Genomic DNA, 12,844 nt, shown 5'->3' with positions numbered 1-12,844 from the left:
TACCCACAAATAGCAATAGATGTCCCAGTAAAGAATCAGGTATAGATCAGTGTTTAAATAAGTTATTAATTTTCAGAAACCCCAAATAATATTGATTTGACAAGCTCCTGGGCATTTTTAATTACATGAAAATTAATTCATAGCTAGTAGCAGAGGATGGTTTTTCTCTTTGGTAAAGTTCAGAACCGAACATGAATATCTTTTCCTTCTTCTTGAGGTTTCACTGGGTGAGTACTATTTTGGTGAGAGAATTTCTCTCTGATTTTTCCTTAATGGCCACGTGCCACACACCTGCAAACACAACCGTGGCCTTTCCCTCCACACACATATGCCAAGGAATAGAAACCAAGGGCTCAGAATAAATCGCTTGTGGCCCCCAGTTAGAAGGGTGAATGTGGGAGCCTCCTCTCTACTGTTGTCCTTAGATAATCCTCTGACATCCTGAGCTCAGCGTCGGCCTGACCAGAATCCCCAGGCTGTCAAACTCACATGCCTGTCATGAAGAGACAAGTTAGAAACAAAAGCCAGAAGTGGCTGGTGGAAGAAAATTTTAAATTTTGTAAAAGAGGGAATTGACAAATTAAAGAGTGCATGCCTCCACACCTCAAAAATCTGTTTGAATTATAATTTTAAAAGGGAAAATAAAGCACGATGGCCTGGTCTACACAGATCTTAGCTGCAGGCCACCAGAGTGAAACCCCCTGGATAAGACCTAGACCACAGCCTTTCTTGACCTGACTGTCTAAGCTGCCTTCCTGGATTTAACCTTTTGTCTGATAAGTTTTGTGCACTCATATCTACAGGATCCTTTCGGCTCTTTCCAGTAGTTTGGACACTTTCATTTCGTTTCTGTTGGATCCTTATTGTCTGTGGTTCACACTCCTGCCTTGTTGAACTCTAAGTTATCTCTTTTCCTGAATGACATGTTGCTGGTCTACTACTCTTGGAATGTGCACAAAGCTCAAAGTTGCTTATTAAGGATACTCAAGCTGGCCTTTTATCTATAACATCAATTATGTATCATTATCTTTCGACCTGGCCTTTATCGAGGAAGCCACACTAGTCTACAAAATCCAATGGGACATGGGGAAAAAGAGATCATTCTGATGTATACTAATTGCCACATTCTCCTTTCCTTTTCTTCTCTAGACACTAGTATAGCAGTTGCCAACGTTTTTGGCATGAGGGACCAGTTTCAAGGAAGACAATTTTTTCATGGACCAGGGGTAGGGGAGAATGGTTTCAAGATGATTCAAGTGTGTTGCATTTATTGTGTACTTTATTTCTATTATTATATTACATTGTGATATATAATGAAATAATTCTACAATTCAGCAAAATGCAGAATCAGGCAGTAATGCAAGTGATGGAAAACAGTTGTGAATAAAGATGAACCTTCACTTGCTCTCCTACCACTCACCTCCTGCTGTGTGTGACTCAGTTCCTAACAGGCCACAGACCACTACTGGTCTGTGGTCCAGGGGTTGGGGACCCCTGCCTAGTATACAGTCTGGCAAATTACTTATTAAATATTAGATAAAGCAGGCAATGATTTTGTAATTTCTCTGTAATGCCTGTTTGTCCTGCCATTTTTAGGAGGTCATCAATAATTCCCAGAAAATGTGGATATTTGTGGAAACCTTGACTCAGCTATACTTACTGTAATACTAACTGAATTGAATCTTTTTCACCCTCCCATTAGGATAAATTAGATGACAGGCTTATCAGTTAAAGTGTCGATAAAAGAGTATGGGTCAGGTCCTTGACCAAATATATGAGTATAATCTGGGACTGAAATGAAACAAGGTTGCAAATACATGTAAAAAACTGACCACCTCCTTTAGCAATGTGCCATGTTCATCCAAGAAGAAAGAAGAAAAACATACACCTCTTTCTTCTTATATTGCTATCATGAGAAGTCTTAAATGGGTCCACAAACTTGCTGAACTTGTATTATATGCAATGTTCTAGGGGAGAGGGTCCTTAGATTTCATTAGGTTTTCAAAGGGGTCCATAATTCAATAAGGTTGATAAACACTGGTCTGGAATCATAAAACTTTATGTAAACTGCCATTAAAAAATAATTTCCATCCTTCATATCACCTGGGGTGCTGGGAAACTTGAGGCGCTAAAGATCATATACCTTGAGGGTATCACCCCTTGCCTTGTGTGTGCTAAGTCGCTTCAGTCGTGTCTGACTCTTTTCGACCCCGTGGACTGAAGCTGCCAGATTCCTGTCCATGGGATTCTCCAGGCAAGAATACTGGAGTGGGCTGCCATGCCCCCTCCAGGGAATCTTCCCGACCCAGGGATTGAACCTGTGTCTCTTAAGTCTCCTACATTGGTAGGCGGGTTCTTTACCACTAGGACCACCTGGAAAGCCCTACTATCTCCTTTTATAGGCCTCCTTTCATATATCTGAGGGCTTCCCTGATGGCCCAGAGGGCAAAGAATCTGCCTGCAATGCAGGAGACACAGGAGATATAGGTTCGATTCCTGAGTCAGGAACATCCTCTGGAGGAGGAAATGGCAACCTATTCCAGTATTCTTGCAGGAAAAATTCCATGGACAGAGTAGTCACAAGGGCTACAGCCCAGAGTCACAAAGAGTCTGTATCTATTGGGAGAGGGAAAAAGATTTCTTTTCAATATATTAACTTTCCAGTTGTAAACTGGGTTCACATTAGTTTTATATCTCTGTGAGGCCTTTATGTAAAGAATCTCAGGCTGAATATTAATTGATCAGAAGGAAATGTACCCAAGAAGAGTATGGAAATATTTCCATTTTTTCTTTTTTCAGTTGGAAAGGTGATAAACTCTAGTGACTTTGGAGATTAAACATGGAGCCAATGGGTGCAATTAAATGCTCAATGGTGCAGAGACCTAGGGTTTGGGAAGCTTTTCTTCTGCCTCTGGAGTGGGGTGGTTGTGACAATAGAGTCTTTCGCTACCTTGGGCACCAACAAAGCTATAAAGCCAGTTGAGCAGAGAAAGCTCACCAGTGTACAGTAGGGAGCTTCATAAGGCTTTTGATTATAATGATAAATGCAAGGCAACTACCATATACATTCAACAAAAAGGTTAAGAGAATATTTTTTAGTAAGAAAGCCATGCTTAATAAGAAGACTTTAAATTTCCAAAAATAACATTCATAACCAGTTTTGATAGTTTCTAGTCTTACTGTTGTTTTGTTTTTAATGGCTTTCCTTTGGAGGTGTTGACAAGGAAATTACAGCAATTATTTCAACAACTACCTAATCACTGTATTTTTGTGTTAAGTTACAGAAATTAGGCAAATTAGAAAATGTGAGTTTGAGAGCCAGCATAACATTCTAAGTCCAGGGGTGCTCTTAGCAGAGAGATGGCCAAGATGATTTGACACGTTCAAATTTCTAGCTTAACTCATAGAACAGAGACTAAACACGCAGACAGTTAAGAGGGTAAATCTGAACTGCCTCAGCGTTCCGGGAGGAGAGGTGCTGGCAGCTCCGTTTTACCTTCTGGGTAATAACAGCGCAGCTGCTCGGGACTGCTCTCTCTGAGCCCCTCCTTGTCTGTTACTCAGCAGTCGCAGCCAAGAACAGGGGCCCTGTTTTCCCCAGACAAATGCCCCAACAGCCTGTTTTCTTCTGTTGCTGGAAGCTGAGCTGTCAAAGACATTCAGAAAAACCTGGAGCTACTTACAGAAGGCTTGGGAGCAGGCGACTTGCTTCCCTCGGGCGTTTTGGTTAGCCATTCATTGATGCGGCTGGAGACCCCCACCTTCAAGCCAGCGGTTTCCTGTAAAGGTCAAGCATCCAATGTCAAAGGCGGGGAAAAAAAGAAAAAAACTACCTGGAAATTCAAAGCAACCTCAAAATACTATTCAGTATTATTTCATACATCACCAATCAATTACCGATCATTATATGGACTATTTTAAGGAAAATAAACCTTGAACTAGATATTGAAGGAGTATGATATCTGGTTTTCTTCCCCCTGCACTTCCCCTCCCCTGCCAATCCCAAGGTTAGTGATGAACTCCAGGTATTGTATTTAGAGGCCTCTGGCCAGGGTATAGTATAGCACCTCAGGAACACACTCTTTCTGAGCTTGCTTTTGTGGTCATTGCAAAAGAAAGTAAGAATTATACTTTCTTCACTGCTTTTGTAATTAACTATGTAATTCCTAAAAAAATAAAGAAAAGGAAAAAAAAAAGTGGCAGGGGGAGTGCGGAATCCAACCTCTAGAATGAAAAGACAGCAATCCTTGCTCACCTTGTTTGGTGTGCCTGAAGCAGTGGGGGATGAGAACACGTTGCCTTTCTCCCACATGCTCTTGATGTTGCGGACACCTTCAGCAGGAACAGGAAGGTCCGAGGCTGCTGGCTTTGTAGGTTTTGCAGCTTTTGTTCCCTGAAGTATGTGAATTATTTTTAGGATTGGCACTGATAAGTTTGTTCTCATAAAACTATAGTGAGCCTGTTATCACTCAACAAATTCATTGGGTAAACACCTTCACCAAAAATGACTCATAATTTCTATACATTTTGATAAGATCTCTATCTCCAAATAAACCATTATATCTACTTCAGAGGATCTTTTCAAAGTGAAATATGCTTTTCATTGGCATCTCCGCCCCCACCCCACTTATTGTTATAGTGATATGTTACTTCATTTCTTCAACAGACACTTCTTCTTGAGTGCCTGCCGCAGGCACTGTGGTAGGCCCTGGGGACACGGCGGCACTCAAGACAGCCTGCTCTGTGAGCCCCACTGGACTGACATTAATAGGACAGATGGTAACTAGTTACTCAGTATTATTTCACGTTGCAATAAGTGCTATGAAAGATGAGTGTGGTGCTGAAAGCATGCCAAGAGACCACACAAGAGGACAGTGGTACTTAGTTTGGGGGACTCCCAGGTAGCTGCTCAAGTGGTAAAGAACCCACCTGCACTGCAGAAGATGCAGGAGACATGGGTTTGATCCCAGGGTTGGTAAGATCCCCTGGAAGAGGGCACAGCAACCCACTCCTGTATTCTTGCCAGAAAAATCCCATGAACAGGGGAGCCTGGCAGGCTACAATCCAAAGGGCTGGAAAGAGTGAGACAAGGCCGTGCAACTGAGGACGCATTTAGTTTAGGGGGGCAAAGTAAACCACTTTGAGGATGAGACATTTAAACCGAGATCTGATGGAAGACTTCAAAGAGGTTGGTGAAGGAAAGCACAAACACCGTTTCTTGAAGAGCTAACAGTACATGCCAAGGACCAAAGATAGGGATATGCCAAAACATCGCGAAAGACAGAGATCACTGCATGGAGAATATACTGGAAGGAGGAATGAACAGGTGTAAAAAAGAAAGATGCGCATCCAAGATACTTTTCCAGCAGTAGTGATGCACATACCCTAAATCATGTACTTTCTCTCCTGGTCCTGCTTTGGGGCCTGTGGCATGTGTCATCAAGGTGGGCAGCCAGGGTGAGTGGCCCCACTGCTGGACTAAGTAAAGGCTGAAGCCATAGTCCTGACTTCATTAACCCTGTTAGAGTTATGACCAATTCAACCACAGAAAAAAACTATTTGCAATTTATCTTATTTGTCTTATATTTTAGTGGCCATTTGATCTTCTGAAAATCTCCTCTTGAATGTTAGGACTTGATTATTCACTTGACAAACCATCCAGAACCCTTTCTTATTCCCTCTTATCATTTGTTACAAACTATTTTATAGGCATCTTCACTCTGCAGTACAAAGGTCAGGGTCAAATCAAATCAAACTGATCCAGTTACATCACAGCAGACAACTGAAACTAAAGTCTACACAAAGGAGAAAAAAAAAATCAGTATTGCATCCTGATCAATGGCACCCTACCCTCTTAGTGCTTTGGTACTTGGAAATATACATTATTTCCAAATAGAGTAGAACTCCTAGGTCAATTGGGAGGGGGAAAGAAAGTTGGATTAGACAGAGGCATAAAACTATGATCCTTCAAACATAAAACAATCAATTTGAAATTGACTATTAAATTCCAGCTGGCTGTCATCTTTATATTAATTTATACTACCAATTTATTTGATGATGAAAGTTCTTATAGACAAAGAAGGACTAATCATGGTTGTAAAGGACCTGTTTAAACTATATATAGGAACACCTTTTATGAGGAATTAAGAATATTGAAGATATACTTGTGAACATATAAATAATACAGTTAAGTAACAAACTCATTCATTAAAAAAAAATTACACCTTCATTAAAGAATACTCAGGTGGAATGTAGTAAATAATAATTTATTTTAAACTTTTCTATAATTTATCTTCACTATTGCTTTCTCTATAACTTATTCAAAATACTAAAGCATCATTAACATTCTAACACTACCGGACTTGATTATTGTCCTAAGTGTTTCTCTGATTGTTTATACAATCAGAGTATGATTTCTGTTTGACCATAACACTAGGCTACAGTCTGTGGGTTTGCACAGAGTCAGACATGACTGAGTGACTAACACTTTCACTTCAGTTGTCTAACATCGAGGCCATCTCTCACCTCAATCGCACTGGTGTACTGCTCCAGTCTGCTGTCAATCTTGGAGACTACTGCTGCTTGATGAGCTGACTTGACACCACTGTTAAGTAAATAAACACACACAGACATGCATAAAAATATGAGAGGATTTTCCCATTACATATAATGGTTGATGATTCTCAATTCAACAATCAACCATGTTTACCTTTTCTGCACAGACTTATTCAAAAATTCTGCTCGCTCTTCTATCTAGGAATAGGAGAAAAAATAAAACCAGTTAATATTTTCAGCATATAAAGAGGGTTTCTCAGTCCATACTACTATCTTCCCTGAACCTGGGGAATAAAAGCACCAAAGAATATCAAAGAGTAAGAGGGTGCTGTGCATAGCACCTCTGCTAGGGAGGAAAATGACATATTAGGTATTTGATTGAGGTTTGTGAGACTGGGAGATGAAGGTAGGATTAGCAGAAGACAGAGAAATATGAAGTTCTGGAAACAAGGACTAGATAGAATGGAATAAACATGACTCTGAAATAACATAAATCGATGGCAAAACAATCACATTCCAAGACTAACTTTTTTTTTTTGTTTCTGATGTACTTTAAATTTTTTTCATTTTTTATTGAGGTATAAATGATAGAACATTAGTTTTAGGTATACAATATAATGATTTGATATTTGTATATATAAGAATGATAACCAGGAACTGTGATCTATTCACTTACTGCTTAGCCTGGTTTCCTAATTTTGATAGCTATCCAACCTATTACTGAACTTAATTTGCCCTGAATGTAGAAGACTGATGTGGGGCTGAGTGAAACTAGGGCACAGCTCATCAGGAATGGCTGAGGATTCTCATGAAAACCCTAATAGTCAAGAAACAAGCCTAGAGAAACTGCTATGAGTATATTGATTGATTCAGTATTTTTAAAGACATTTTTATTCTAAAGCTAGAAATTTTGCTACAACTAAAGCTGCTAAATCAAACACTGTATTTTACTAAAACTGCATCACTCAAATCCAAATATTCTTCATAAGCCAGCAAATATTTGTTGACTCCTCATGATACCCAACTCTGGGCTAGAAATAGCCTCTGCCACGCATCCTCTGTCATCAGCAAACAGTAACATCTTCTCTGCATATGACTGCATGTGCAAAGTACACAGGTCCATTTTCTGTCCTGCTCAGGAATCTACTAGATTACAGTTACCCTAGACGGGTGCATATCAACAACCTCAAGTAAGATGATATGATTCTAATGGCAGAAAGCAAACAGGAACTAAAGAGCCTCTTGATGAGGTTGAAAGAGGACAGTGAAAAAGTTGGCTTAAAACTCAGCGTTCAAAAAACTAAGATTGTGGCATCTGGTCCCATCACTTCACGGCAAATAGATGGGGAAAATGTGGAAACAATGACAGATTTTATTTTCTTGGGCTCCAAAATCTCTTAAGATGTTGACTACAGCCTTGAAATTAAAAGACGCTTGCTCCTTGGAAGGAAAGCTATGACAAACCTAGACAGTGTATTAAAATGCAGAGACATCACTTTGCTCACAAAGGTCCATAGAGTCAAAGCTATGGTTTTTCCAGTAGTTATGTAGAGATGTGAGCTTTGGACAATAGAGAAAGCTGAGTGCCAAAGAATTCATGCTTTCAAATTGTGGTGCTGGAGAAGACTCTTGAGAGTCCCTTGGACAGCAAGGAGATCAAACCACTCAATCCTAAAGGAAATCAACCCTGAATATTCTTTGGAAGTATTGCTGAAGCTGAAGCTCCAATACTTTGGCTACTTGATGCAAAGAGCTTGCTCGTTGGAAAAGACCTTGATGCTGGGAAAGATTGAGGGCAGGAGGAGAAGGAGGCAACAGAGGATGTGATGGTTGGATAGTATCACTGATTCAATGGACATGAGTTTGAGCAAACTCCGGGAGACAGTAAAGGACAGGGAAGCCTGGCGTGCTGCAGCCCATGGGGTCGCAAAGAATTGGACATGACTTATCCACTGAACAACAACAAGAATACTGGAGCAGTTGACCTTCCCCTACAATCTTCGAAATGTCAGTGGCTTTTCTAGACTGTTGGCCTAGGACTCAGAGATTATTAATAAATAACCTTAAGCTTTTTGGAAAACATGCTTCACTCCTAATATCAGTTGAACAATACTTTTATAGATGTTAGTGAGGGCACTTCATCCTTTCCAGTGATTTCTTACAAAGATAAAATCAAACTCATTAAAAATAAAACTTTATGCAAAAATGTGCTATAGGTATCCCTGAGTTTATGAGGTGTAAAGGGTCTCAAACCCTTATTTTTCTGATTTTTAACATGAACTTAGAAGTGCATTTCTGGAGGAAAAGTTCCCAGCTAAACTTTTTCTGAATGAGATAAAATACATTAGAACCACACAATGTACTGGCACTTATAATATTATTCACTCATCTATCCATCCAACCTTTATCCCTGCCAACCTGTCTGTCAAACAACCAACAAACCAATAAATTATAAATGAGTACCTTTTATATAAAATAAAACACCAATGATGTGTAAGACAGGACTCCAATTCTGTAAGGAGTCAGTGGGGGAGACTAGCAGAACACATAAATGAAAATTTTAAAATTCAGTGGTAGATAAACTGTAAAGCACAGAGAACTATACCCAGTCTCCTGGGACAAACCATAATGGAGAAGAATATTAAAAAAGAATGTATATATGTGTAAAACTGAGTCACTCTGTTATACAGAAGAGACTGGTACAACATTGCAAATCAACTTCAATAAAAATAAAAATAAAAATTTCAATAAATTTCAACTTCAATAAAAATAAAAAATTTAAAATTATTAAAAAACTAAACAGTAGGTACCATATTAAAGATTAAAAAATCAGAGAGTTGGAGAAAGTTTTTCAGATGTTCTGGTATTTGAGCTGATCTTTATAGTTTATAGTTTACACAGCTTTATAAATGAGTTCATGAAAGTGAGGGTGGGGAGTGTGTGCGTTGGAGGGGAGAGGACATTTGTAGTAGAGCAGACACATATACAAAGATTTGGGGAACCAAGAAGCAAGCAGAGCAGTGGGACTGAAGAATGGCGAACCGCTCAGTGTGGGGGAAGGACGATGGACAGGGGAGACAGCAGGCCTGTTCTCTGTAGCATCGTTCTGACCTGGGGATCATCTTGTTAACACTGGCCATCACATTTATTCACATTACGGCTCTGACTCTAACGCCTCCTTTTGTATCTACAGTATTCAATACAGCTTGATTTCATCATCACATTTTGTCAGGACTTAGTGATGTATTTTTGCTGGCAAATGTCTGCACTTAGTGACTCTGGGTAATGTAACAATTTCTACTAAATTTGTTAATTACTCATTCTGTGTAAGGAGTTTAAAGAGAGAAACTGGTTCTTCTATAAACCAAGAGGTGGCAGTGTGGTCCTAATAAAACGGGAAAATCACACACATTTCGGCAAACTGGTGCTCTCCTTAATTCCACACTTCCTCCACCACGAGTATATGAAAATAATAATAATAAAAACAAAATTCTAAATTTAATTTACTTATTCTTTGTGTGCCTTATGTAAGAAGGATCATTCACTGCCAGCATAATTTAACTATGAGAAACCAGGTTCTGAGCTTCTCAGACGAGGAACGAAAGCCATGAGAAATCAACAAAATACACCAGTGGATAATATCTTGTGGTCAAATATCAAACGTTTCTCCTTCCACTGGCATTCGACAATGTTAGCTTGTGACCATTTATAAAAGCTGCAGGGCCAAGAGTGTCAACAGTTGCAGGAATTTCAATTGTAGGACATGAAATGAAGTTATGAAACAAGAGCCATAGCAAGTTCTTCAAGGCACATATTATGGAGAAAAACACTAGACTGCCTACTCTTGAAAGCACATCTCTGTTACACAGAAATTAAAAATTTCCTTTTTATACATCAATTTTGATGGGTCACACATGCCTCTCTACTAGCATGTTGATGTTCAGTTGCTCAGTCGTGTCTGACTCTTTGCAGCTGCAGCATGCCAGGCTTTCCTGTCCTTCTCTACCAGAATAAGTAGATAAATGGCTTTGTGGGTACTCTGGAGTCTGGTTGATGGAAACACTAGAGAAGCTAAGTTGGGAACCTTGGCAGAGAGATGTTTGAAAAAAGAGGATGGGTTGCCGTTTCTTTTAAAAAACAAAGTAGAAATCAGAAGTTTCGATAACTACAACTTTTCTCATGTTCCCACACAGTTCAAGGAAAGCTCAGCTCAGGTGGCAATTGAAGGAAAGTTGAAAGAGAGAGGGCACTTTTTTTTTTCTGATTATCGATGAGCCAGGAACAAAAGGACCCAGTCAGAAGGGGACCTAGTGGCTTTGCAGAGATGGTCTAAAGTGAGCAGGGTTTGCATCTTTCTGCTCTTTCTCCTTCAGCAGGGGGATGCAAATGGAGTTTTGCCCATGTTCTCCACCCACCCATAAACTAAGAACATTTTACATTGTTAAATGGTTTGGAAAAAGTCAAAAGAATATTTTGTAACATAGGAAGACTTTAAGAAATTCAAATTTCAGATCCATAAATGAAGCTCACTTACTCCTCACAGCCTCTCTCTCCTCCTTCTGCTTCACCCAGAGACCTCACTGAGCTGGTAGTCTGCACTTGGTTACCCTTGTAATTCTTGAGTTTTCCTGAGGCGGTCAACTATATGAGTGCCCTACGGACAGTGACCTCGCTTTGTGCTTCCCTCCTTCATAGTTCATAGCACATATTAGATTTGTTATAAATATCAAATAAGAAAATTCCCTTGTGGCTTAGTTTCAATTCCCCCTGAAGCAGCCCTTGAGATGAGGTTGAAGTATAAGGACTTTATTTGGGAGGGGTTAGAACCATGGTATGGAGAAGGCAATGGCACCCCATTCCAGTGTTCTTGCCTGGAGAATCCTAGGGACGGCGGAGCCTGGTGGGCTGCTGTCTATGGGGTCGCACAGAGTCAGATACAACTGACGCGACTTAGCAGCAGCAGCAGAACCATGGTAGACTGGGACCCAGATCATCCTAAAGACTAAAGGAAATGATCTAGAAATAAAACATACTGTTTTCCATGTGAAACAAGTAATAAGTGTAAGTGTAAATAACTGACTTTTGATCAAAATGTGCACACGCTGATAGACACACACACACACACAAACACACACACACACACATTATCCAGCTGCAGCCTGGCTATGATTCTATACTGGCTTTACCTGTTGTCAGGGCTTTGTAACCTAGCTAAGATGACAGAAAATAAAAACTGCTCAAAGTTCCAATCTGTAAAGATTCATTCATCCATGTATTTATTCAATAACCACTCACTCACTACATCAGTGAATATCTTCATTGTGCCAGGGACTCAAAACATGCTAACTATATAAGCAAAAATACATATTTGAGTCTATGCTCTTGTCCCTTCTTCTCAACCATCCCATCATCTCCCTGACTCAGCTCCTTCCTGCTCATTCTCTCAGCAGCACCTCTGTCTTCCTTTATTAGGAGCTATGCCCACTGAAGGGAGTAGTCGGACCAAACTCATCCTGGCAAGGGAGCCTATCTGAGTCACATTTCATCTCCTTTGATGATAATGGCTTTGAAATTTGACCTGTACCATCCCCAGCTGTCCTGCTCTTAATAATGACAAAGAAAAATAATGAAATTAGCATGAAAAAGCAGCTTCAACCTTTAAAATATATTTGCCTATTTTATAAAGTTTCAATGTTTCTGCTTTTAATTGCTCAAAGTAATAAGGCACATTGAGAGTGTGGGTCAATGAAATCCAGAGGTAATCACCATAGGTCATTTTAATCAAAGATCTAATAAACAAAAGACACAAAGTACTCCACTTGATTTCTCTCCTATCTATATCTTGAAAATGAAAAAAAGCTATGAAATTGCTGACAGAGGGAGCAAAAAGATTAATGGAACAAAAACTTTGAATAATCAATAACTAAATCAGGGGCTGAAATCATGTTTCTATCATATTTTAATAAACACAAGAAGGTTTTCTGGGGAAAAATACCTTGAGAGATGAACCTTTAGGAGTGAAGCATTTGAAGGGCTTCTTGTCCTCTGATAAACCATCTTCCGGCATCTTCTGGCGTTTCTCAGCAGCTTCCGCCCTTCGCCTTTCAATCTCTTCCTTTAGCCTTCTCTTCTCTTCCTAAGAAAGAACAAATAACAAGGACGTTAATATCAGCTTCAGGCCAAAAGGAAAGAGTGCTGTAGGGGAATGGTCATAGTCCTAGAAGAAAAAGAGCCGGGTTTTAGAAAAGATGCTATCCCTTCCTCAAGGGTGGCATCAGAGGTTAAGCCT

At 39.7% G+C, this 12,844-nt stretch overlaps 1 protein-coding gene across 10 annotated transcripts in view; it reads right to left on the bottom strand.

The window, feature by feature from the left end:
* The window catches only part of CALD1 (caldesmon 1), a 227,643-nt gene that overhangs the window by 7,305 nt on the left and 207,494 nt on the right, over positions 1-12,844 (bottom strand). For all 10 annotated transcript variants that reach the window (XM_043872933.1, XM_043872935.1, XM_043872934.1 and 7 more), the window contains 5 exons: positions 12,551-12,691; positions 6,710-6,753; positions 6,526-6,604; positions 4,256-4,393; positions 3,684-3,779 (listed from right to left, as the gene is read on the bottom strand). In XM_043872933.1, coding sequence (XP_043728868.1) covers positions 3,684-3,779; positions 4,256-4,393; positions 6,526-6,604; positions 6,710-6,753; positions 12,551-12,691 — 498 coding nt within the window. The remainder of the gene's footprint in view (positions 1-3,683; positions 3,780-4,255; positions 4,394-6,525; positions 6,605-6,709; positions 6,754-12,550; positions 12,692-12,844) is intronic.

Source organism: Cervus elaphus, chromosome 18, assembly GCF_910594005.1.
Source record: "Cervus elaphus chromosome 18, mCerEla1.1, whole genome shotgun sequence".
NCBI lineage: Eukaryota > Metazoa > Chordata > Mammalia > Artiodactyla > Cervidae > Cervus > Cervus elaphus.
Note: the sequence above shows the minus strand (reverse complement) of the source record. Positions and strands in the feature narration are given on the sequence as shown.